The 27,471-nt window shown below is 36.9% G+C and overlaps 2 protein-coding genes across 5 annotated transcripts in view; one reads left to right on the forward strand and one right to left on the reverse strand.

Annotated features, from left to right (window-relative positions):
* Positions 1 to 20,679, reverse strand: part of LOC126758059 (uncharacterized) — a 135,780-nt gene extending 115,101 nt beyond the window's left edge. The window contains exon 1 of the mRNA XM_050472057.1: positions 19,780 to 20,679. The gene's annotated coding sequence lies outside the window, so the exon portion shown is untranslated. The remainder of the gene's footprint in view (positions 1 to 19,779) is intronic.
* A 1,450-nt stretch (positions 20,680 to 22,129) lies between these two features.
* On the forward strand, positions 22,130 to 27,424 carry LOC126759326 (histone-lysine N-methyltransferase PR-Set7). 4 transcript variants are annotated; one of them, XM_050474066.1, is made up of 4 exons: positions 22,130 to 22,228; positions 22,604 to 23,003; positions 23,327 to 24,378; positions 24,756 to 27,424. In XM_050474066.1, exons 2-4 carry the CDS (start codon positions 22,700 to 22,702, stop codon positions 25,485 to 25,487), a joined length of 2,088 nt encoding a protein of 695 aa, XP_050330023.1. In that variant the 5' UTR covers positions 22,130 to 22,228; positions 22,604 to 22,699; the 3' UTR covers positions 25,488 to 27,424. The 4 variants fall into 4 exon arrangements, with proteins under 4 accessions (XP_050330023.1, XP_050330019.1, XP_050330032.1 ...); XM_050474062.1 differs by lacking the exon at positions 22,130 to 22,228 and adding an exon at positions 22,235 to 22,384; XM_050474075.1 differs by lacking the exon at positions 22,130 to 22,228 and adding an exon at positions 22,235 to 22,384 and having other exon boundaries at positions 23,366 to 24,378.
* The last annotated feature ends 47 nt before the right edge of the window (positions 27,425 to 27,471 follow it).

Here is a 27,471-nt window from a genome sequence, read left to right on the forward strand (position 1 = left end):
AGTGTTATATACACGTGTGTGTGCCTCGTTAGCCACTCGTGAAGCGCAGATAGACGCGTAATTCCCGTATAATTGAGTACAAGAATAACCAAACTTATCCGACGGATACACAGCACCGCACAAAAACAGCGCAACCGCATGGGCATACAGAAGTACCCACATACGAGTATACATATACATACGTGTGTGTGTTTAAATATACATGCACTCATATTATATGCGCGTAAGTAGAAAGAAGCTCACGTTGAGCCAAACTGATGTGCGGTGCTGTGGCTGTTGCATTAGGTATCGAAGCGCTGGTGGGACGCTGATAAAGTACATACGGGCTAGAATGCTGGCAGCTGGGAGCGAGCGAAACCCACCTAACAAGTTTGAAGCCAACAATCAAAACAAAAAACCATCATCAAATCGTCGTGCCAACCAAATAACTAACAAAGCGAACAGCCAGTCGGTTAGGCTATACCTCACACACACACCACATACATACATATAGACAGATAGATACAACCAGCAATCGCATAATAGACCATAGACCATAGTGGAGTCGTCAGCCAGCAGGAATGCATGGAAGATGAAATCGGAAAGCCATATACCATAGAAGAGTACTACCATCAATACAAACACACACACCCATACACTGCTATAGAAAAATGTACAACTTTGCAGCCTTAGAATCTACAACTAAATGTTGGGGTGAACCTAAAACTAAAAAAGTTAAAAAATATTTTTAAAACCATATATTTTGACAAAAATTTCCTATATTTGTGTTTTTCGGTTTTTGCTCAATGCCCCGCTCAATATGCAGCGCAGTGATAATTCCAGTAGCTCAAAAATGCTAACGATATTTATACCCTGGGATACTCACTGGTGGCGGCACATGCCTGCAGATTGCGGCTTACAGATCGAAATGACTGCAGAAAATGAGAAATGAAAGGAGAAATCCACCAATGAAACAATGAGGCAACTCTTGCAATTGTCCCTCACCAGAAAGGCAAAGTTGGGGGTCTTACGATATGAGACACCGGAAGTGGTATCGTTATAAGGCCGCAGAACCCATTGATATTCACGTCAAGCGCTAACATCCTGAAGAATGACTACTTCTCATGAACTGCATAACAGTACTCCGCTTGGCATCACTAAGCACCAAAACTATCAGAGTAACCTAACGTAACCTTCATATCCTAGACTGGATATATTACGCTTACGTCCTTCTCTCTATAAGTAGCAGCTCATTTGTCGGAATCGTCGATATTGGACCACTTTGGCATATAGCTGCCATACAATCTGTCCGATCAAAAATAAGTTTTGATATTAAATGTTTTCCATTTGACGAGATATCTTCATGAAATTTGACATATTATGTCGAAGACAATGCTACAATCTTCGAATATATTGTTCAGATCAAACCTCTATAGCATATAGCTGTCATACAAAGCTACTGAACTCTGATATATCTATGCACCTGTGATGGATATTGTATTTTCGGTATAGTTACGCGCCAATCGTTCTTCCCTTTCGCTGCTTGGCGCCAATTGAAGATTCCAAGCGAAGCCAGGTCCTTCTCCACCTGGTCTTTCAAACAGATTGGAGGTCTTCCTTTGCTTCCTCCGGCGACTACTGTGTCAAACACCATCAGAGCTGGAATGTTTTCATCCATACGGACGACATGACCTAGCTGCGGGCTCTTAATTAGCTGAACTATGCCAGTGTTGTCGTATAACTCGTACAGCTCATCCCCGCACCACCGAATGCGATATTCGCCGTTTTAATGCGCAAAGGACCATACATATATCTCCCGCAGAGCCTTTCTCTTCAAAACTCGCAACGTCAACTCATCAGTTGTTGTCATCGTCCATGCCTCTGCACCATATAGCAGGACGGGGATGATGAATGACTTATAGAGTTTGGTCTTTGTTCGTCGAGAATTCTCAATTGCCTACTCAAACCAAAGTAGCACCTGTTGGCTAGAGTTATTCTGCGTTGGATTTCGAGGCTGACATTGCTGTTGATGTTAAAACTGGTTCCAAGATAGACGAAATTATCTACAACTACGGAGTTATGACTATCAACAGTGACGTGGGAGCCTAGTCGCTAGTGCGACGATTGTTTGTTTGATTACTGGAGATATTTCGTCTTGCCCCATTTGCTTTGCTTCCTTATCCAGAACTAACGGCGCGGTTGTTGAAGCCAATGATATCAATAACATCGGCGTATGCAACTGTATGCTCTTATAGAAGATGGTACCTTCTCTATTTACTTCTGCAGCTCGTATAATTTTCTCCAGCAGTAGATTGAAGAAGTAGCGCGATAAGGAGTCGCTTTTTTGAAACCTCGATTGGTATCGAATGACTCGGTGAGGTCCTTTCCAATCCTGACGGAGCTTTTGGTTTTGCTAAACGTCAGTTTACACAGCTTTACGAAAGCAACGCTACAATCTCCAAATATATTGTTCAGATCAAACCTCTATAACATATACATAGTAGATGTCGTACACACTTACTGACAAGATTAAGATCTTTTTACACCCTTTAATAATGTAAAGATACAGTTAAGATTTCTTTTCGTTTAAGATAAAATAGCCCATATCCTTTGAACAAATCGTGTGAAATTATGTTTTCGTTAAGGAAGTTTTTCCCGGTCTCGTCTATTTTTGTAGCATTAACTTTTTGGATATTGATATTTTTGATGAACAGAAATATCTCTTAAATTTAAGCTAAAAATCCTACCTTGCAGAGATATTCTTTCACTACTTTCCCCGTAAATTGGATTTTTTTGTTCGCCCTAGTGTGTATGTATGTTTGCATTCGTTTGCCTGCTCTGGAAGGTGTCTCTAGGTGTTCGTGGTGTATTCATTCGTATAGAATGAAAGAGAAGCGCGCAAATACAAAATGATTTTCATAAAGGAAGACGAAATAAAATTCACTAACGACGCGCAAAACGTAAAACAAAAACGAAAACAACAATAGCAAAAGCAAAAACAAGAAAAAAGCCAACAAAGCTCAAAACATTTTCCGACCCAAGAGCGCTTCGCTACAAAAACGCTAACTAACAAAACGCTGCGCTATTCATTGTACATAGGTATGTATATGTGTGTAATACATGTATTTCTGTGTGCATGTATGTATGTATGCGTGTTTGTTTGTAAGCATATTCTCGTTGTTTGTGGCGCTCTAGTAAAACTTTTGGAGCTTAGAGCGTGGAACATGGAGCACGAAGCGAAAAAGAGCGCGAACGCAACAACATAAGCGCGAAAGCATGCGCAGTGCCTTACTGTTTACGCGATTCATGTACTACATGCACACATATGTACATATAAATTGACTGTATATATTTACATGTAGCAAATGGTGTAGAGATAGCTTTGGTGGGTTGTTGGGTTGGTGGGTTGATTGTGAGGCTGTTTTGTGAGTTGTTGTTTGCCGTGCGGTTAATGCTGCATACAAACACATATACACATATACATATATACATACATAAGCATAGATATACATACTATATTTGTTCGTACTCACAAACTCCGCCACTCGCTGGCAGGCGCTGCAACAAAGTTGGGAGTTCATGGTAACTGCGTTTGCTGTTGTTGGAGCCAAATATACATATATGTATATGAATATGTATGTATGTACATATGTCTGTGTTCGTACGAAAGTCTGTATATTTGGAGATTTGCCGAGTTTTAAGTTGATTAAGAAAGCATTGCAAATACTCGTACTGATGATTATAACATATTATTATTGCTGTACTTCTTTGTTTGTATGTATGTGTGTGTGTTTGTAGGGGGTATCTTTTTATAATGTGCTAACTTACGGGCTTATGTAAATATGTGCTAATGTGCTGCTTAAAATAGATATGTATGTACTTACTAACGTACTTATGTAAGCGCTTTTGATTATATAAATTTAAAAGAAATAAAAGCTTAACAAACATATATACATATGTACATATGTAAGTATGAAGCACATACATATTTGACGGTATTTAAAAGTTCTTAACGAAAGAATTGAATTGAAAAAGAATTGAAATTTTATTAAAATTATAAGATTTACATATTTAGCATAACATTATTTAGTTTTTCCATTAGAAACAATAATATTTTTAAACAACAGGCAATTTTTTTTGCATGAACCAAAATTTAAAAATTGTTAATTTCATATTTAAACAATAGCAAAAATTTTATTTTTTCATAATTCCAAAAATTTTTTTCTAAAAGAAATACATCTCACCAAAATAAAAATCAAAAAGATTAACAAATAAAAATATAAATAAAATTATTCTCAAAAATATTCAAACCAACAAGTCGTGAGCTTTTTTTTTTCTTGAGTGATAATCCATTTTTACAGCAAAACTTGCTACCATTGGCTAGGCCACAGCATCAGGGAATTCAAAATAGCGTTTATATTGTCGTCCGAATGGATGAAAACACTCCAGCTCTGAGAGTATTCGACGCAGTACCCGCCGGGAAAGCAGAGGAAGAGGAAGATCTCCTCTCAGTTAGAAAGACCAGGTGGAGAAGGACCTGGCTACACTTGAAATCTCCAATCGGCTATAATCGCGCGTAAGTGGTGTTTACGCCAATAAAGAAGAATTTGACAATATTGTATTACTGTAATTTTTTCATTCTCAATAAAAAAACCTTAAAATCAAAAAGAAATTATCTTTAAATTATAGAGCAAGTCATTCACTTTAAATTTAACCCCAAAAACTCTCAAGAATGAGATATGTTGTTAGGATAAACAGTCATATGGAGGGTGAGACATGTTATTGTTGTTGTAGCGTTTATCTAATCTCCACTTGTTTGACAATGTTCGGGTTGATTATCATCGAAATCATCTAATAGTAGGCTCGGGAAACGCGTTCTTTGGACGGTATCGGACCATAGGGAGAAGGGTGTTATATCAGTGGCATTCGCTGGACATGCAAAGAGGTAGTTAGAGTCGTGCGGGTACTCGGCGCTGGGTGAAATTGAAAAGTTTTAAAGGACGCAGCATGTGGGACAGTCTATAAAAGACGATTTTTGAGAATAAAAAACCACTACTGTGTGAACGGTTCAGAATTAATTAAGAACCCAATAAAATTTTAAAACAAGAAATTTAATATTGAAAATCAGTATTCTCCATACACCACGAAAAATTGAGAAAAAGGGGGCGGTTTAAAAAAGTTTGGTGGTTTTTGGCCTGCCAACACTGATAGGTCATTGTATGAAGAACTAAATATATATGTACAAAACTTGTGAAAACAAATGAATAGCAAATGGAATCATATCATGGATTAATAGCGGCGGCTAATTCGAAAAATGCTAGTTGTTACTTTGAACTAAGTAAGCAATGATTATGAATTAATTGTAAAGTCCTCTCCCGACGAACAGAGACCAAATTCTATAAGTCCCTCATAATTACCGTCTTGCTATATGGTGCGGAGGCATGGACAATGACATCTTCTGATGAGTCGGCCTTAGGAGCGTTCGAGAGAAAAGTTTTGCGGAAGATTTATTGTCTTTTGCGCCTTGACAGTGGCGGGCGTCGAATGGAACGATGAGCTGTACGAGATATACGGCGATATTAGCATAGTTTGCAAATCAAGAGACAGTGGCTGCGCCGGCTAGGTTATGTTGACCGAATGAAAGAGAACAATTCAGCTTTGAAGGTTTCGTTTCAGTACTAGCCGGTGGAAGTAGAGGAACACTTCCACTCCGTTGGAGAGATCAGGTGGAGAAGGACCTGGCTTCACTTGGTACCTCGAATTGGCAAAAAATAGCGAAAAGAAGAAACGACTGGCGCGCTGTTATTAACTCGGCTATATTTGCGTAAGTAATGTCTACGCCAGTAAATAAGAAGAAGACTTGATCGATGATAAACAACATTGTGAAGATCAGAGAAGACTCTCAAATCGTTTTTTCGTGAGACAATTCGACACTAACTGCAGATAAGTTTGTCAGAGGCTGGCTGTTTGTCACGATATTTTTGACGATATGGACGTAGAACAAGTATTCAGCGAATTGCACTGATTTACAGTTTCAGAGACATATTGATCCAACAAATTCAGTTGAGTTTAGTTAGGTCAGATGATTGATTCGTCAAAATGACGCGGGTCACATTTAGAATGTAAGGAGATCACAAAGTTATTCAATGTTTACATACCAATATAAAATATGACTCACCCTGTACCTACAAGGACTTGCTGATTCTATCTTTTTCTGTTTCAAATAACCGAAAATTAAATTTATTTATTGTATATAATTATCCATTCGAAACTCTTTACGTTAGTATTAATTTAGCCACACATGTTAAAATTGAGTTTAATGTGGCATGAATTGATTTATCTTGTGAACTTTTTACCTCAAATAGCTGCACATCAGTGTATTTCAATTTTATTTACTTTATGACTTAACTTTATTTCCTGGATTTATATTCGGGCATAAATATGGTTTTTCTAATGAATTGGCTTTGCTTCATTTTCCCAAATGTAATTGGCATCAACTGAAAAAGTCGACAAAGTCATAAAAAAATTTATTTATTTATTAATTATCCATTTTTAAAAAAAAAATTTGTGAACTTTTTACCTCAAATAGCTGCACATCAGTGTATTTCAATAAATTATATAAAATAATGATTTTTTAATGAATTGGCTTTGCTTTATTTTCCCATTTTTCATTTTTGAAAAAAAATAAAAATTTACCAAAAATAATTATTTTTATCTTCCTATTTTTATGTTTTTCTATGTAGTTTTTACCGTCGAAGGTGACTCTTTAATTAACGAAGCATTAATTCTACATGCATACCTAGAAGCAAATCACATAATAAAGTATATATATATAAGTACGTAAATATATATGTATATAGTACGAACTACAGACATATGTATGCACATATGTTTGTTTATACATATACATACGCACATATGTATTATTATTTTGAAGAACTCCACAGTCAAAGTTCGTTAAAAGCGCCTTTAAAGAAATCGCTTTAAAATGGTAAGAAGCGTAGTAGAAGAAGAATAAGCCAAAAAGATGAAAACAAACGCATTGATGATCTCATGCAATTGCGAGTATTCTTCCCTCATTTCTTAAGCTGGCCTCATTTCATATTTAAGTATTTGCTCGGAATCGGTGTTTCTTGGTTGCCATTAATTAGCGATACAAAGCTAAGAATATTTATATATATGTACATATGTATGTGTGTATGTATATGTGTGCCTAATTATATACCATACTTAAATTTGTATGTAAACGGATTAATGTAACGCTCGAATTCCGCAATTATAATCTCTGCACATGTTCGTTTGCCTTTGTCGATGCAACAATAATTGAAGGGGGGGAAACTGGTTTATAATCGAGACTTTAAAAATATTTAAATGACGAAGTTAAACTTATGGTTGTTAAGTAAGAGCAGCACATTTCACATACTTTAGCTTAAGAGTAAGAAGAATAAATCGAAGAGTGCTTAAGGTATTGAGGCTATTTGAAAAGGAACTTTTCTTCAATACTTTGCTTAAAAAGTAAAGACATCTCTCGACGAACAAAGACCAAACTCTATAAGTCCCTCATTATTCTCATCCTGTGATATGGTGCAGAGCCATGGACAATGACAACATACAATAAGTCGGCGTTACAAGTTTTCGAGAGAAAGGTTCTGCGGAAGATTATGGTACTTTCCGAATACGGCAGTCGATGGAACGATGAGCTGTACGAGATATACCACGACATTGACATAGTTCGGTCTGTTGTAAACTCTATAAATAACCGGGTGGCTATAAAGAAGATGAAGATATACGATTATATATGAATACCGATTTCTACTCAAAATTAAAATTATCTTATTTTTACGAAATTGAGCGAAATAGATACTGTTGAATGAGTTTTGAATTAAGATACAAAATAAAACCATACACTCGAATAAGGAAACAGCATTATCGGTCGTGTAATTACTAATAATAATTTTAAGTACCCTTTAACCCGAAAACTCTCAAAATTGCATAAAATTTCCTCGAATTGTTCCAATTTAAGTTGTCTCAACCATATTTGTTTACAAGGTGTGTTCGGAAAATAACGGAAATTTTTAAATGTAAAATTTCGCGGGCTTGGAGAGTCCAATTGTCTCGTTAGAAGTGTTTTTATGAATTTGTCGAATTTTATTTATTAGAAGCTCACACTTCTTTGCTTGTTCGTGAATTCTTGGCCAATAAAAATACCGCGACGATGCCACAGCCTCCATATTTTCCGGGCATGGCTCCATGTAAACTTTTCTTATTTTCACAAATAAAGAGTACCTTCAAGGTCAATATTGAAGATAGATGAAAATCGCTGAAAAGCTAAAGATTATTCCAAAAACCGAGTTTGAGAAGTGTTTCGACGGTTAGAAGAAGTGCTGGCATAAGTACATAATATCAAAAAGGTACTATTTAAAGACGACAACATTAATGTAGCGAATTAATAATTTTTTTTGGAAAAACGAAAATTCCCATTATTTTTTGAACACACCTTTTTTTGTATTTCTTGTACTGTTTCATCGCTTTCTGATCCACAGCTATGGCTTGATAAACAATACGACATCCATATCTGAACCAACATATTCAAAAAGCAAATACTCAATTCATCGCAACAGTACCAGCTCAACCGCTATTGAAATACTAAAGAACCCTTATAAAAAATTCATTACTAAAATTGGTGATTTTGTCGAGAAATATATTCACATTTGCTTTGAAAATAGTGTTTTTTCTTTGTTAGGCGGCAAAATTTTCAGTCCATCTGTTGGTTCCCGAAATAACAAACTTCGATTGGAACATATTTTTCTTTCTGAAAGTATCCGGATTTTGTAGCATATCACATACATTTAGGAATCTTAGGATGGCGATTATCCCTAACCAGACGTAAACCATCCAATCCGATAAAATTTCATATTTTTCAGATTTGGTAGGATTGTCCTTCATTACTATGCCAAATATGAGCGCGATCTGTCAACCAGTTTGTTTACAGCAGTTCTTTAAGTCGGAATTGTCTAAATTTATCTAAAGTTTTGTATTCCTAACCAAATTCGCGGAATCGTTGCGAACGTTGGAAACTGCTTCCGGTGATTCAGTTTTATCATAAGCCTACCAGTGGTTGAAAGCCTCCAAAGACGGTCGAGAGATCGTTGAAGGCATACCTCGTTCTGGACGACCTTCGATCTCTTCAATTGATGAATATATTAAAAAGGTAAAGGATATAGTGCTTGAAAATAGTTAAGCAATTGTTAGAAAGATGGTAAGAGAGCTCGACATTTCTTGCGAGTCTGTTCGAATGATTTTGGTGAATATTTTGGGTATGAAACGCGCTCAAGTCGAGCATGTCCCGATAAAAATGAGTTTTTTTAAAAAGAGTACCGTAAACAGGTCTCTTTGGACATGCTTGATCGTGCGAAAACGGGTCGAAACCAAAAAAAATAACAACCCCAAATGAAGGTGATGCTCATGTTTTTTTTTCGATATTTGTGGTTTGTTGCATCATGAATTTGTTCCGGAGGGACAGACAGTCAATAAGGAGCTCTATTTAGCCGTGTTGAGGCGTTTGCGTGAGAGCATCTGTCGAAAACGGCCGGTATTGTAGAAGAATAATTCAAGATTCTTATAATGCACCATCGTATCGAGCCATGATTGTGACCGAATTTAAAGCCAAAAACACAACGAATACCATCGATCAATCACAGTATACAGATATCCTCCGAATTATAGCTAACAGAGTACGAAGCCGAGCAAAGCTATAGATTTTCTAGCCTGACTTATCTGAGAGAAAAAAAAAACAAACTTAGCAAACACCTGGCTTTAAATTATGGGCCTGTCCAAATATACTAAGGAAGACTCTTCCGGTTGTTTAGTCAGATAAGCTGCTCTCAGTGCACTATTAATGCTTGATAGATTTTTTAAAACACACCGAAACCGATTCATTGTAGTGCTCTGCAAACACTTAATGTGATTATATTTATTACCCTGGGAAAGCATAGTCAATAACTCAATCAGTTGGCGCATAATAATAATAATTTTTGTTGACCAAAACTTGACGCTTTCGCAAGTCCAATTTGCGCTCACACGTAATGACATTAACTTGAGCGTTATTTATGCGCCTCGTATGTGCCACGGTACGGAAATGTGCAAACGATGTAAATGTTTACAACTTCATTTATTACCGTCCGTCGTCGGCGGCCATAGACAGGCGAATCAAACAAGCAAAAACTATTTCACGTGCAACGCGGCACGAGGAGGCGAGGGACTGCACTAATAATATTATTATTCACTGCGCTTTCAACTACACTCTTTTTCAGACTCCAACAACGGCCTCCTGTTTAGGAGTACGTGTGTGGGTGAGTGTGCTTAGTGGCATGCCGGTACTCAATGAATTCGCCTCCTCTTGTCTTTCGCACATTTTTTTCTGTGTGTGTGCTCTTGGTCCAACCATTACCCAACCTTTTTATCATAGTTAAACACTGAATATAAAATGTGCTCGTCGTCGGCGTTCGGTCGCCACCATCAGCGCCACTGCAACGGCTGCTCTGAGTTTGACGCTTTTAAACGTAAAACAGCCATTTACATTGTTGTAGGCGAATTTGTTTGCTGTAATGGGGAGTCGGCTATAAAATGCTCATAAAATTCTTTGAAAGTAATAAATTTTACTGATTTCTTATAGCCTTTGCCTATTTCTATTTCTCGCTCGTTATTGCCCACGTCGCGTCGCAACGAGTAGACAAAAGGCGGCGAAGAAGAAACTGTAAAAATTGCAAAATTACTGTTGAGCTGCAGAAGTGGCAGGAGGCTTGTGCATGGAGGAGTGTTGTTGACAATGCCCGCGCGACAAACACTCACACTCCTCCGTCGCCGTAGACGAGTGTGGTGGAGAGTACTTTAGAACAATACTGAAAAGAACAATCATTGATTTTCTGTCACACATAAAAGTTGTCTTGAATTATTAATTAATAAAACGACAAACAATGGACGGACCCGGACCCGGTGATGATAAGTTGATAAGTTCAATTGTGACAAACGGCTGGCAAAACAAAGCGTCAACAACGGCGTAAACGAAGGAAACGAGCACCAGGTATGCTGGTAGTGGTCGCCGTGTCAAAGTGCGCATCCATCTCGAGCCTTTCGCAAAGTTCTTTGTTAATGTATTTGTGTTGATTAAGTTACCTGCAGGTAGGCAACCTTACAAGCACTCACATAAGTATATATCAAAGTTTTTGTTGTTAGTTATGTAAGTGGTCGTAAATAACAAATTACAAGGTGCTTGTGGAAGTAAATTAGGTCATGTGACGGGGGCACATACATAAGGTGGGCATCTGTACCTGCGTAATTCGACTAGATTTAAAAGGTTCCGGAGGCAGGTCTTCAAACATTTGCTTTGGAGTGAGACGAGAAGTCCTACCCGACACTTCCTGAAGAATTTACCTGCCAACGAGGGCCTTACACAACGGTGTTTAAGAGTACATAGATCAAATCAATACTTTGATCAGCGTCCCAAACCGCTAAAGCTTTTTTCTAGTATTATTTGGTTTCAATTGGTCAGGTTGAAGGGACACCTTTTCCACCTTGGTCGGGTCCGAGGCCGACCCAAAACTTCTGGCATGCTGGCCGCAGTGCGACTCCACACTGAACTAAACTTTCGATTTTAGCTGATTTAAACCACAGCCACCACGAATCTCCCAAAAGGGCCAAACCAAATGAGCAGATTGGAGCGAACTTCAAGGGCTAACTGCTCCCCAGATTTAAGTCTCCATCAAACTTAATGACTGGTGATATTTGTCGCTTGAACGTCATATGTCTTTTCATTAGAAGGAATCTCATTCCAAGTCTTTAGTATCAATTCAAACCGGTCGAAACTCTCGAACGAGCCATCGAAAATTAGACTCAACGGCTGGACCAACTGAGACGTAGCCACGGCCAACATTCAAATAAGATAATCTTCAAAAAATAAATTCCAAAGAATGTTCTTTCGAATAATAATAAACATTCCCCATTAAATTTTAAGTTTATGTGCTTTTTCTTAAAAAAAAAAAGTAGGGAACCTCGAAATAGATCACCCTTTATATTGACAAAGTTAAGGGTTTAGGTACGTAGGCGACCTGATTCGCAAGTCCCGCATAGCATAAAAACTGACAGGCATAATTTTAAAGGAGGTGCATCTTTAGCGAATAGAATGAACCGCGATTGTTATATGCAATATGACAGTATATTTTGAAGGTTCATCTGACGAAGAAAAGACTCAATCCCCTTTATTTTTATTCACAGTTTACCGACAAGATCCTACCTTGAAATATCATCAGCCTCTAACCAGACGTGCAAATACATACATACGTCTCATCAAGAAATAAATCAGATCTACAAGTTAGAGACTTGAGCTCGAGTCAGTAAATTCCTCCACCAACCTTTTTATTGAGCTTCGAACCATTTGTGATGAAGCTCACTACCAACGACAGTCGGTCAAAGTTGGTGGAATAGAAACGGAGAATAAGCTAAATATTTCTTCAAAAGATCATTGGAAAGCGATGCTGCGACAAAAAGTCCTTCCAAAATGTTCTCACAATTAATAAGTAATCAGTGCGTTTTACTAAATATTTATTTTAAAAATACACCTAAATACAACACAAAAGGCGCCGGACCTGTTTGCTAATATTTATATACACACATTATTTCTAATAAAGTTAGAGTCATTTCTCGGACGCTGCTTGACTTTTCGCCCAACTCACCATCGGACGAGCTTGTGTGCATAGTTGGTCGGCATGTTAGAAGACACGGCAACGTGGACCGTCCTGCTGGTTGTTGCTTGTGCTCCGAAAGCCAGTAAATGGGCACGTGTAAGTTTGTTAACCAATTACAGTTTGAAAAGTGGGAAAATGAAACGGTCCACAAATCCTCTGCTCATTGCCAATACGTTCAGCGTTATATGCATATACATTTTCGTGAGTGTGTGTGTGTATGTGTGGTAGTGAATGTTCGTGCATTTACTTAAACAGACAGAGCCGTCCGTCAGTTCGTCAACCAAGCAGAAACGGTAATTACCAGCATCAATTTCATTTAATAACAGATTCTTTTCTCATTCTCATTTCCCCTTTCTTTGTTGACTACGCGCTGCGGTGCTGCGCTAGCACTTTTGCTGCCACGCACATACACACTCACACGCATATGTTTATACCCTCACTGCGGTATGTTAAGTTTGCTACGAAATTTATAACACCCAGCAGGAAACATTGGAGACTCCTATAAAACTTCTGCTTATACTTATGATGATTTAGCCAAGCCCGTTTGTCTGTATGTAGGCGAACTAGTCTCTCAGTTGTTGAGTTATCGCTCTGAAATTCTGCACACGTCCTTTTCTCCTCAAAAAGCTGCTCATTTATCGGAAGTGCCGATATCGGACCAATATAACATATAGCTTTCATACAAACGGAAAGATCATAGTCAAGTCCTTGTATGGAAAAGTTCTGAACCAATCGTTACAATTCTTTTAACACTCTAAAAATAGGTTCCTTCTGCGTCGATGCAGCACTGCCAGCGCGATTTTCAAGCATTGAAAGCGTCACGGAAGGTATTCTCCAGAATAGCCTTGAGAACCAAGGTACATGCTGCTTGGATCCCCTCTGTCGTCTCAAAATGCTTGCCTTTCATCGGCTTTTTCAGGCAAGGAACAAAAAAAGTCCCGGGGGCCACATCTGGCCTGTAAAGCGGATGCGGAAGCGTTGGGATGCCGGCCTTGCGTAGGTAGCTGTTCGCAAGAAAGGCGGTATGAGTCGGGGCGTTGTCGTGGTGCAACTTCCAATCGGTAGCGATGTCTTGTCTTGTCGTTTGAGTCTCTTGAGGACTTCCACGTAAAACCTGGCGTTGATGGTTTGTCCAGGAGAAATAAATTCATGGTGGACGATGCCTTTGATGTCAAAAAAGACAATGAGCATCGTTTTCATTTTGGATTTGCTCATTCATCAGCGACCTATTCCTGCTAAAGCAACATCTGGGTAAGCCTGCTTGATCATATCAAACGTCTCTATCGCAGATTTACCGAGTTTCACACAAAATTTAATCGCGTATCTCTGCTCTAATGAACGCTGCATTTTCGGCTTGCACCACTCACAGAAATACGTTGCGCGAATATGTTGGTCCTGACTCTCCAGGTGGTCGGAGACAACTGTCCAGCCGCTCGTTCGTTAGCTAGGAACGCCCTTTACCGAATCCAGTCGGTGCGCACACGCTCCGAAGTACAGTCGCGGAGGAAGAAAATCAGTACTATTACTTTCCGGGAAAACCCTGTATATGTAGCTGCCATACAAACTGACCTTCCCACAACAGTCGGGTCTACGTAACCGGAACGGACCCGGATTTTTATTTGGCCGCGGACTGTCAAATCGGCACAACCGATCAAAATCAAGTTCCTGATTGGAAACTTTTCTATTTATAAAGGGTATTATAGCTTCGTTGTAACCGAAGTTAACGTTTTTTCGTGTTTCTGACTTTAACTTGGCGCTGTTGATTTTCCATGTTGAGCGAAAAGCGTTCCACAAACACACATACATATATACTTAAGGTGGTTTTTAGTTTTTGTAAATCTTGATTGTTGGCGCTCCTCTATTAATTCCACCTTTACAGCGCAGCGCCGCTTCTTAAGCTGCTTGGCCTACGCTTTTGCATATTTGCTTTTGTGTCTCTACTTATTAACGAAAAAACTCATAGACGGCGCAAACAACAACAACAAGCACGGTGTGTAATACAAATAGCGAAACGGTTGACGTTTCTGCATTGCTGGTTTACAACAGCAACAACAACAACGACAACAACATCAGCTTTGGCCGCGGCTATGAAGGTGAACCACTAACACTTTAGCAATTTATTTTGTAAAGCCATTTTTTATGTTTTGTTTGCTGTTGTTTTTGTTTTTCAACAAACAAATAAGGCAGCTTGTCGCGTATATCTACACAGGAACGCATAATTTTGCCATTTACGTTAGGCACACGTGCAGACCCACAAACATACGCACACAAACAAATATACGTATTCACACACACACACACATACATTCATATGCGCTTTAACGCCGCAAACAAATGCGCAAAGTAAAGTAAGTATGTAATTAGCCGTGTGTTAAGTGTAATTTTAGCAGTCACTGTCGCATGTTTGTTGGTCAAATATGATACGCACGCTGAGGCAAGTGAGTAACTAAGCTATTATTAAAATAGAAATATGATGTGCATCTTTTTCATTGCCAAACAGCAAACATATGTACGTGCGAATATACACATGTACTTATTTGTAACATGGGCATTTTGTGTTGATGCTGTGGAGCCTTGCTTTTTAGTCTCATTATCTGGAGGTTTACTTATTTTAATCAAAGCAATTGCCCTTAAGAACCGCAGATGCATTTGATGGTCGTCTCTAAGATATGTTAAAACTCGAGGGCAGCCTCAAGCGTATCCGAACTGACTGCAAACAAGAAACATAACAAAGCTCCCTTAGATGTTATCCTTTCTTTTTTGAATATGCCATAGAGCTAATAAATTTTATCATTTGAAAATATGTAAATTTCTAAGTTTAGGTGATTTTTAAGAATTTTTCTAGAAAAAAATTCTGCGCATATAAAGTATTAAAAATTTTGGGATATATTTATACATAATTATGTAATTATAATTGATGAATTGAGAATGAACTTGCAAGGACCACAGTCAGCTAAATACCTTCAGGTGTTGGTAATATTGGAAAATGTAACGAAACGGTTCAACAGTGTCGTTTGGCATTTCATAATGGAAAGACTTACGCCTTGCGCATTTTACGTCGAGATCTTAAACTGAAAGCGTACAAAATACAGCTCGACCTTCCCAAGTGACATCACTTCGCCCTATGTGCTCTTGAAGAGTTCCAAGAAGATCCGACGTTTTCGAGACAAATTTTGTTCATCGATGACACACATTTCTGGCTCAATGGGTTTGTAAAAAAGCAAAATTGGCGCATTTGAGACGAAGAGCAGCCTGAAGAGAGTTAAGAGCTGTCATTTCATACAGAAAAAACATCGATTTGGTGTGGTTTGTGGGCCTGTGTATTTTGAAGTTTCTGTGTTTTTCTTTAAAAAAAAGTTGGGAGCCGCAAAATAGATCACCCTATATGTGAAGTAAAGTCTATTATTAAATTCTATTATTAGTTATATAGGGGCTAAGTCAAATTTGCACTAATTTTATACATTTTACGTACAAAGATACAATATTATTAATAAAACAAGCTCTCTCATATTGGTCCATATAAAGTCAATCGGAAGTTCGAAAGCCTTTATATTAGGTATATGGGGTCTAAGGGAAATATTGATCCAGTTCAACCTATTTTTGACATTCAGACATACTATTATCAGGAAAGGGCTTTCTTTGAATTTCAATTATATAGCTAACACATTGACCTATTTTTTCGGTAAAAAGCCAACTATATGTACTGGGGTCCATACCTGTAGGTTCGGTACCTAAAATTTTTTGGTTTGAATTCTGTTATATGGGAAATAGGCGTGGTTGTAGGCCGATTTCCTCCAATTTTTCACTGCAGTATAGATGAAGATAATTTTACACCGACTCCTATAAAGCCCTCCTGTACTATCCTGGGTGTAAAATTTAGGGTCTCTGACGCATTTAGTTATTGCGCATGATCATGAAAAAACCAAATCAAATATTGAATTTTACACTGTGAAGTTTTGCTATAGGAACTTACAACATTCCCGGATAGTTAAAAAAGTTTTGCTAAGGCTATAAGCTATGATCCATAATGTCGAGATTCATTCCAGTTAGCATTTTTAGTAGATTCGTTTCTAGATTCGATCATATCACATACTTACAAGTATATCTGGTTTACTATTTACTTTTATTTATAAAATATGTGCGCTCGGACTTTAAAGTTAGTTGAAAGAGAGTTTGTAACTTTCTGCTTTAAGAGAATACGGAACGGCTAACTAAAATGCATATATGTATGCATGTTAAATTCCTTTTTGCTTAATTTTTTTTTTTTTTTGTATTCTTTTTTTCAAACTGACACCGCTGCAGTGATAGGCGTCCTAACTGGACACTGTTCCATTAGCATCCACGCGTGGGGCTAAACATTTTGGGGTACGTAACTTGTCAAAGTTGTAGGGAGGAAGATAAGGTGGAAGCATGTGGACACTTTCTCTTCCACTGTCCGGATTTCGCCAGACTAAAGTTGAAGCAGCTCGGTTGCCATACTTTTTACGAACCCGGCGAATCGGCTGGAATTGTTGATATGCGACGATCTTTTTGATACCTAGATGATAGGTGTTCTGGGCATTACAAAGGGTAAGCGTCTAGGGCAGTCCATTATTATTCGTGGCTTCACGAGAAATCAGCCTAATCACCTAACCTTACCTAATATAAGGTTCAAATTGAACAGCAACAAAGTCTAAACGTAGAAATTCAACAATGCCTCTGAAGGCTTGAACTATTACAAGATAAGATAAAAAATATGCAGCTTGATTGGGAACTTAAGTGTCCATATGAAGAGGAAATTTAACTTTATATTAGACCTCAAGTTATTCAGGAACTTTCAAAAAAATTTGTGTAAGGGTCGGATACAAATATAAAAATACAGAAGGATACTGTGTACATGTCTAGAATATACATGCAAAATTCGAGAGCTTTTATTCTACTTGTTTTGAAATTTGATGAAATGATTTTAACAATGGAATAGTTCGCTCCATAATTGAATTTTAATACGTTTTATGATAATTTTTAACAGTTTCATTATCATAAACGAAACTTTAGTCGATAACAACGCATCAGAAATCAAAAAGAAACAAAGCTGTCAATTGTTTAGCATAAAAATGCACCAAAACAGCTTAATATTAAAATATTAAAAACTGGAAAAATCTATCGTCTAAGTATCATACTTAGCAAGACTTAAAAAAAGTACTTTTTGATTTCTACACGCATGATACAAGTATAGATTATGGCAGTCTTAGATTGTTACTTATTTGTAGTTCGTTTGACAGACGAATGGTGGTCCCGTGACGTCATAAATGAAGACAAATGTTTTGTTTAAAATTGCTATTAAAATTAGTTAGTGTTGGATCTTCTCATTCTTTCGTTTATGATATAGCGAATAGATTCTATAGTTAGGCGTCTTTGGTCAATTTCTTAATAAAATCATTCCCGACAGAGCTATAGTCATGATGGAGATGTAAAGAGGAAACCAATTGGTCGGATTCGGGAACGCAATGGAATTGGAAAATCTAGGCAGCAGTTTAATAAAGCCACCTACTGAAGAATAAAAGTAAAATTAATTGCTTTTCAAAAGTGTCGAGTAAGTATATGATAGAAGATCTCTCGGAGCACCAATAAATCGTATACTCATAAATACTCATACGATTATTGGAACCTGAAAGCGATGCATCGAAATAAAGGCCTTGTGTGAAAAATCTCAACGTTTAAAAATTTATGAACAAAGCTATAATCTAGCTTTATTTATTTGTTGTTTTTCTCCTTTTAACCGCCTATTTGTCTTTTGAATTTCGCGGCTATGTATAATGAGCTATAGAACTCGTATCTGGCAATACTAAACATCTTTGAAAGGTCTTGACGTAACCTACAACCTACCTACCGCTATGTAAGATTAGTTTGGATATTGCGTTCAACAGTTATAAACGTGTGTAAACATGGAGTTCACTAACGCCGAAATTCGCGCTATTTTAAAGTTTCCCTTCGTTAAAGGCAAACCCGCTAGAGAAACTTGACCTATTTTTGTAGCAGATGGTGACTGGCGACGAAAAATGGATCACGTACGACAATATCAAGCGAAAACGGTAGTGGTCGAAAGCCGATGAATCGTCCCGAACAGTGGCAAAGCCGGGATTGATGGCCAGGAAGATCTTGCTGTGTGTTTGGTGGGATTGGAAGGTAATCATCCACTATGAACTGCTCCCATATGGCCAGACGCTTAATTCTACTATCTACTGCGAACAAGTGGACCGCTTGAAACAGGCGATCAACCAGAAGCGTCCAGAATTTGCCAACAGGAAGGGTATAGTGTTCCACCAGGACAACGCCAGACCACACACTTCGTTGATGATTCGTCAGAAGCTACGGGAGCTCGGATGGGAGGTTTTATCGCATCCACCATATAGCCCGGACATAGCGCCAAGTGATTACCACCTGTTCCTGCCGTGGTGTAAAGTTGAACTCAAAAGAAGCTTGTGAAAAGTGGCTGTCCGAGTTCTTCGCAAATAAAGAGGAAGGCTTCTACGAGGGGGGTATTATGAAGTTGCCGTCTAGATGGAAACAGATTATCGAACAAAATGGCGCATATTTGAACTAAATCCGGCCACTGCAACACTTTTTATAAAGCATTGAATAAAGAGCAAACAAACAGAAGGGAGATATTATATATATATACATTTTTTCATTTGTTAAATTTAAAAGTGTTGATTTTTTCTTTTCCACTAAGTTAATCACTTCATACTCTCGTCTTTCAAAATCAATTGTATATGATCTTCGACCAATTTCAGCTAATTTAAACTTCTATATTAAGAAACAAAACATTTGACTTTGAAGTATATCTCTTAAGACCATTGGCATAACTTCAAATTATCAACATATGGAAATGCTTAAAATGCCATTACTCCAAAAATATGGGAAATACCACGCTGTAAGAAATGAAAGAAACAACTATGCATGTTATAAAGGAAGTTCCCTTTCAACTTATAGTAAGTTTGGCAGCCATTTGTTCTCTCGCAGTAAACTCCACTATGAAGTTATTCGTCGTTGCGGTTGGGTTTAAACTTTGACTCACCTCAATACTTTTTTTATCAGCTGCTGCTGCGTATTCTACTGCGTTTTGTATTTTTAAGTTTGTTTGGTATTGTTGTTATTGGTTCTGCTTTTCCTATGCTCAATTCGTTGATTTGGTTAATGTTGCCTATGCGGTGCTGCTGCTGCTGCTTCCTTTGCTATTGCTATTGCCGTTGGCTTTGTTGTTACTGTTGCTGTTGCTACTTCTATATAAGCGACCGCTGCCACAACTAAGAAACCTGTTTTTCACAATTCTTCTGCTATTCACTTTTCGCATACACTTTTATACACATACAAACACACACAAATTGTATACACATATACACAAACACACGCGCGTTCACACACACAAATTTCGCACTTTTTCCTTCTTCGCGTGCTTCTTCTTCTATCAATTTGACTTCTTTCGATTTTACAGATTCCAACTCGATTGCAAGAATTAAATCTATTGCGTTAGTTTTTCCGTTTTCCGTTTCGTGTTTGTACGAATTTTCGCTATTTTATTGGCCGAACCCGAAAAACTCCACCATAAAAATATCTTTGATTTTCTTATTCGCTTATAACACTTTCTGCGAGTACTAACGTAAATTTTTCACTCTACAACTGCTACATGTACATATGTATGTATATATATACATATGTATATACTAGCCAATATGAACGTTTGCGGGCTGTTGCTTTATATATAGGGATTAAGCTGGACTTGAATGCATTTGTATAAATACACACACATATATATTTATATAATTATTAATTATTTAATTTTTATATTAATGCGAACGCAAGGAAAATTTTACACTTATTTAAAAGTGAAGGAACAAATAGTGACTTCTGTCGTGAACACCACGTTCCCCCCTTATTAACTAACAAACACCAAACGACCGTTCCACGTCGAGTCTATCCGATGACTACTGGTATCCAACTCAAACAGACTGACTATTGCTCCAACACACGCTTTGTAAAGGCCAAATAATATGATTTTTCCAATTGCTCTCCAGTGCGTGCGCGCTCATAGTACACTCTCTGTGATACGCGCCAGAGAGAGCAGTACATTTGTTGTTTAACATCCGCCAAGGTGGTTGAGAACGTAAGCCAAAGCATAAAAAAACCGTAAACAACTTTTGGCCAAGAGCACCTTCTACTCATGACTAATTTTTACTGTATACAAACGCACACAGGCATACAAACACTCAAATGTACATAGTTTTTTACATATGCCAGTAGAAACATCCAACAATAACCTTTATTTATAACAGCTGTTTTTGCTTTTGTTTTTAGCATTTAAAACTATAATGTATGTATAATTTTTATTTTAACATAAAACTCATTACTTAAGCTAAATAAATAAATTTATAAAATATGTAAAAAAAAATATTTACTTAATTATTGTTGTTGAGATGCATAAACATATCACAAAATTGCTTTGCTTGTGTTTTGTAAGTATGTACATATGTATGTATGTATGTGTATGTGTTTGACTTTTTGTAACTGTTTGAGTTTCAAGTGGCTCCAGCACCAGTTGCACCACTACCAATGCACATACATACAAAACAATCATGGCTTCGGCCGGTAACAGATGATTAGCATTCAACGTTCGTTTATTTCATTTCCGATGATACACAAATCCATTGTGAATGGTACTGCTCTTCGCCAAATTAACACTACGCAGGGTTGCATCAGCAAACAATATTAATGAAACGGCTATATCCAGCAGTGAATATAGTGATAAAAATCGATCTTTTGGCTTATATATGGAGTGTATGTATTTTGAAAATATTCTCCGTAAAGTTCAAAATGATCTGCCTAATAGTTTCGGAGATATGAGCGTATTTGTAAACTTGGTTTTTAACTTACGGTAAGTGGCTCCCGAAACTTTAAATACGGTTTTTCTGAATAAGTTGGGGGAAGCAGCATATTTTTTTAAATAAAAATTTTGACTTGCCTTCGTTCGTTACATATACATATGTATACTTCTATTTATATTTTAAATAATTTTGGTTTTAGGATTTGAGATAACTTTACGCAGAAAAATCCTTACAGCCAGACATTCTTTTTCGGAGGTCCTCTTGGCAATCGGCTACCGGCAAACGAAAGTACATTAATTTCTGTAATACATTATGTAAAATTACAAAACAGTTATTAATATATATTTCAGCAGATACTTAACACAAACAATAGGAAATTTTTAGCAAACAAATTAGAACGTGTTGTTTAAGCTAAAAATTTCAAAATATCAATTTCTAGATTTTCAGCGCACCCTGTTATGATTATGTATTGGCTCACTCTAGCCAGCGTGATGTGACTGTAGTTGCGTATACCACTTATCTCTGTCATGTGGCATTATATTGCTAAATAACAACAAAGCACAATAATCGGAAGCAGAGGCAGCGAATAAGCGAAAAAGGTCGGAGTAATTATTAACAGAACATCGGTGTTCAGCGTAGAAAAATGTAATCATAGTTGTAAAAATTGATCTGAAAAGTATTTAGAAGTAAAGTTATTAATTAATTGATGGTTTGTTGATGCAATACGGCTGATGCTCCGCTGGACAAAGTGTTTATAGAAGCCTGCGAAAAATTGCAAAACAAGCGTCGATCCGATCGTCGGTAAGAAGAGGAAGAATAGTTCGAAGGCTTTGATGGCAGCAGCTGCGGCTCATCGTGGTGTGAAAACGATAGCGCGTTTGTAGCGCCTACATTGCATTGCATTGGCGGGGCGACGTTAGCTGACCATTTTTTTTTTGTTTTTTGTATCGTATGCTTTGTGCCAGCGAAATTTCTTTTCAAAAGATACATATGTATATTTTTTATTTTTTCTTTTAATAGTTATTTAATACAAACGAAAAATCGTGTGGAGATCATCGTGTTGGTGCTCGGGGACATATTTTGAGAAAATTTGATTTAATAAATTGCTGTTGAAAAATGGTGCGTCGTCGCGCTACCAAAGTTGCAGCGCTTACTGGCGGAGGTGCGCGAAGCGCCAATAGTAATTTGTTAGAAAATGGTGAACTCAAATCTACGGTTGGTTGTACACATTTGGACGAACAATACTTTGCCAGTCCTAAACGCAAAGACTGTAAAATTGATAACTGCTTGATGGAAAAGCTCGGTAATAAAGAACATCAGTCCGAAAAAGAAGTGAAAACACACGGAAAAACTAAATCATCGTCATCAGCAACTGGCAAGGTTCGAGCCGAAAGAGGAGGTATTGCAGGCCGTACGATTGGTAAGTACATATTTCTGCGGCTGTACGCAGCGCCATATTTTAGCGCGCTTTTCACTACAAGTGCTTAGTAATTTGTTCCATGCATTGTAATCATTGCGCGCTGGGCAAAAAGTCACGGCTTATGGCACCATAGGCGATAAATATGTTTCTAGTTTATATTTCAGTTAAACTAGATTCTACCTTCTCTCTAAATCGATTCCTATGAACCCCTTTAATATTACATTTTATATTAAGATTTTTTAACATTTCTTCTGGACACGCCCTGTAATTAGATCCACAGCACCGAAGTTTTTCAATTAAATTTATGTAATTTTATTTTGCAGGTGTGCCTTTGGCCACTCGTTCACAAACACGTACAATAGAAAATTTTTTCAAAGCTAAAACTGCTGCCAATAATGCTAAATTAGAAGAGACTTCCGTTACAAGAACTGAAAGCATAAGCTGCACAGAAAACGAAGAATACTTGTATGATGAGTTGCCCCACTACAATAATATTCAGCCATCAACACCAGATACACCATGCGAACTTGACGAAGACACAAATGATAGTGAATTTTGTTCACAGCTGACAGAGGAGACAGTATTCGGCAGTGATTTTCTTACACATCGCTCACAATTACGTGACAGCCACTCGTCAACTGGCAGTGCATGTACAAATATCAGCAACTCGGAAAACATATTTCTACAAGAACCCGTACTAACTTTGAATGTCGACAAAACGCCAAATCAAGCGTCATCCATAAAGATAAATACGTCACTAGAGGTGGAGCCGATCTTTTCATCACCACCCGCACTTACGTCTGCACTTAATGGGCGTTTCAATCAAATTGTGACACTCAACATTTCGCCGTGCAAGAAACTTAACACATTCTCTTGTGAAGCACCAAATATGGCCATTGTAGGCTTACATGAGGATGATTTGGTAGAAGAGTTATTACCTGAACAGGAAAAAGAACAAGACATTGAGAATGATAATGACAATAGTTCTTGCGATAGTGGTGTTGCTTTTACTACCACAGTAAATAGAGATATGCTGTTGACAGAACAAAATGACAAGATCGTGTCAGTGGCGACGGATAATGGCAATAAGCATAGAAGAAAACCAGCAACACCACATCGTATTGTATGTCCTTCACCAATTAAAACTATGCCACCTATGATCTCACCTATGCGTGCTGCTGTGAACGGTAGAATCTCGTCACCATCAGGACGTAAACTTAACAAAGAACATTTATCGCCGCGGAAATCCCCACGTAAAATGGCGTCTGCCAATTCTAAAACACGTCGAAGGCTGAACACACCAAAAGAGCTTAGCGCACTAAATAACACCGAGGAAGCAGTTAAGTTGTTACCTGAGGAATGTGCAGTCGCTGTGGTGAGTACTCGAAAAACTTTTTATTTTCAAACATGTTATCAGTTCAATTTTGATATCATTCAACAATGGTCGTGGTTGCTTAAATTTATTATATAATAAAGTGATAGATTTTCATGAAGCATACGGTTGCTTTATATTAAATAATAAAATTAAATTTTTAGGAATTATGTTTTGATTTATATTCACAATAGTTTTACGAACAAAAAATACTTTTATAACAACAGCGCTCTTAATTTTTCTCGATAATCAAAGAAATTCATTTAAATTTGCGATTTTTACTCGATACCTCTTCATTATAACATAACTTTAGGCACTTCTTAATGAATTTAATATTTATCTAAAATTATTTAATTGTAATGTTTCTCAACTTCAACCAGAATTATAATGAGCCAACTAAGTTTATACAACATGAGATCAACGATTGCGAGAAACGTGAACAACAACAACAACAAAAATGCGCCACAATAATGAATACATTGAAACAACCACAAAAACTAGTGGCACCAAAATCACATGTGGTCAAAATGCAAACACACAAATCGAAATTGGTGAACGGTCGACCACTTGCCACAACAAATAACAATCACTCCTTAAAAGAATGCTTCCCCGTGCGTCGTAGTGTACGCAAAACTAAAACTGCCGTTAATGAAGAGATCATGCGCAATCTGGAGCGGGCTATTCTCGAAGAACGCGCCGATGGACTGAAGGTGGCACATTTTGAGGGCAAAGGTCGCGGTGTTGTAGCCGAACGACACTTTCAACGCGGTGAATTCGTTGTGGAGTATATTGGTGATCTTATACCGTTGACCGAGGCGAGTGCGCGCGAGAAGCGTTATGCATTGGACGAGAACGCAGGCTGTTACATGTACTATTTTCGGCATCAAAATCAACAGTATTGCATTGATGCAACTGCGGATACCGGTAAATTGGGACGACTTGTGAATCATTCACGTAATGGCAATCTCATTACAAAAGTGGTCGTGGTAAAGCAACGGCCACACCTGATATTAGTAGCAAAAGATGACATAGAGCCGGGCGAAGAATTAACCTACGATTATGGTGATCGTTCCAAAGAATCGCTACTGCATCATCCTTGGCTGGCTTTCTAGAAACGTCGTGGTCCAGTTGATGGCGTCGTGAGGAGGCTAAACCCTTTATATATGTATTTAGCATGACAGATGAAAACAAATCAAGTGCTTAACGATGAAAGTCGTAGCGACTTAATACAGAGTTAACTGTCAATAAGGCTAGTTAAAATTAATCAAAAAATGACTTCTTAAACGTGTGCTTGACCGTGTGCGCGCTTGTGTGGGCTGATCGTCAGCGCGACATTTAATGGCTCAACTGCAGCTCAGTTGCAAAAACAAATTAAGGAATAGTATAGTGAAAAAAGAGTTCTAATACAAAATACCTTTTATTAGAAAGCATATAACATACACATATATATATATATATTTAATAATAATAACAATACGATTTATAGTAACATTAATATTTTATAGACTTCTTTCGGTAATTGTTAATGCTTTATTAGTGATAAGCGAAAACAACAAAAAGAAATTAAGAGAAAACAAAAACAAACAAAACAAGATGGCGTACGCACAGTGTGACAACGTGACATGACGAACATCTTGTAACAGAATTTTGGCTGACTTCACTTTGTGCCCACCTGAAGGGTAGTTATGGAAAAGTAAATAAAATACTGAATTAAAAAAAAAAAATTAAATAATTTTTTGTTAAATTTCGTGTGAAGCAAAACTTTAAAATCGAATACATTTGTTACAATTAAGACAAACAAAAGGCTAGTAAAATTTGTTTAATTACTTCAAAATATCTGCAGTTAACTTATTCAATATATAAAACTAAAAACAAAACAAAAAAAATTATTTAACTAACACCTAAATCGTTACACTGTGCCATTCTTGTTTTTTCCTATAATTCTACAACTGAATTGTGTTCAAATTGCATTGAGCCGGAATATATTTATGCATATATGATGGCTACGATGTCAGCTGCATACGATAACCAAATCACTTTAGGAATTTGCGACATTTTTTGTAGCAACACGCAAAATTTTCTTTAAAATGTGCCACAAATCAAAATTTCACGTGCAAAAATGACATAATAAATTGTTTTCCATTTCAATTAAAAGAAAGATAACCATAAATTGTAACGCCCTCTGCGAACAAAAGTTAGCAAAACATTTATATTTAAACATAAATACACACCCTATATCTAAAGCAATTTGCATAAATGTAAATAATTTTAAGAAGGTGCATGTTATCATATTTAAAATGCCTTAGCATTATTGAAACATTATTATTGTATAATTTGCAAATTTCTATACTTTCACACAAAAACAAGCAAGAACACATGCAAACACACTCCTTCAATGATTAATTACACAACATTATTCCTAGATACACTTTAACTTAAAATATAGTTAACAATTTGTAAGCGAACATAGCGGTTATAAGCAACAAAATAAGTAAAAATTAGTTATAGCCAGGGTTTCAAATTTTTTAATAAAAATTTTTTGGATAAAAAATCAGATTTTAAACTTTTAATACCAACATTTTGGGTTAACAATTCAATTTCAATATTCAATACCAATTTTGGGGTTAGATTTCGAATTTTTAATCGAAAATGTTGGTACTAAAAATTAAAATTTTAATTCTGATTTTTATTTTTTTTTTCAATCCTGTATTTGAAATTAAATGTTTTTTACGTTTCAATATTTTGGTATTTCTGCTTAAAAAATAAAAACAAAAATATATTTGCTAAGACTTTCGGCATTACGAAATAAAAATAATTAAATTCGAATGTTAATTAAATTATTTGTTAATGTATTATGAACAACCCTGGTTATAACTCAATAATAATACTGAAATGGTCAACGCAAAGTAGCCTAAATTATGTTAATAAGTTTGCATAATAATTGAAAGCCCATCGAATTGGTGTTAAAAGCTCCGTGGCCGAGACAGAACATTACTTTAGTATATATGTATATGCGTAGTTAAAAAGAAAATCTTTTATAAATGACAAATTCATGTTTTTCATTTTATATCTGCCAGTATGCATTGTCTATGTCAT

Source organism: Bactrocera neohumeralis, chromosome 2 (genome assembly GCF_024586455.1).
Source record: "Bactrocera neohumeralis isolate Rockhampton chromosome 2, APGP_CSIRO_Bneo_wtdbg2-racon-allhic-juicebox.fasta_v2, whole genome shotgun sequence".
Taxonomy (NCBI): Eukaryota; Metazoa; Arthropoda; class Insecta; order Diptera; family Tephritidae; genus Bactrocera; species Bactrocera neohumeralis.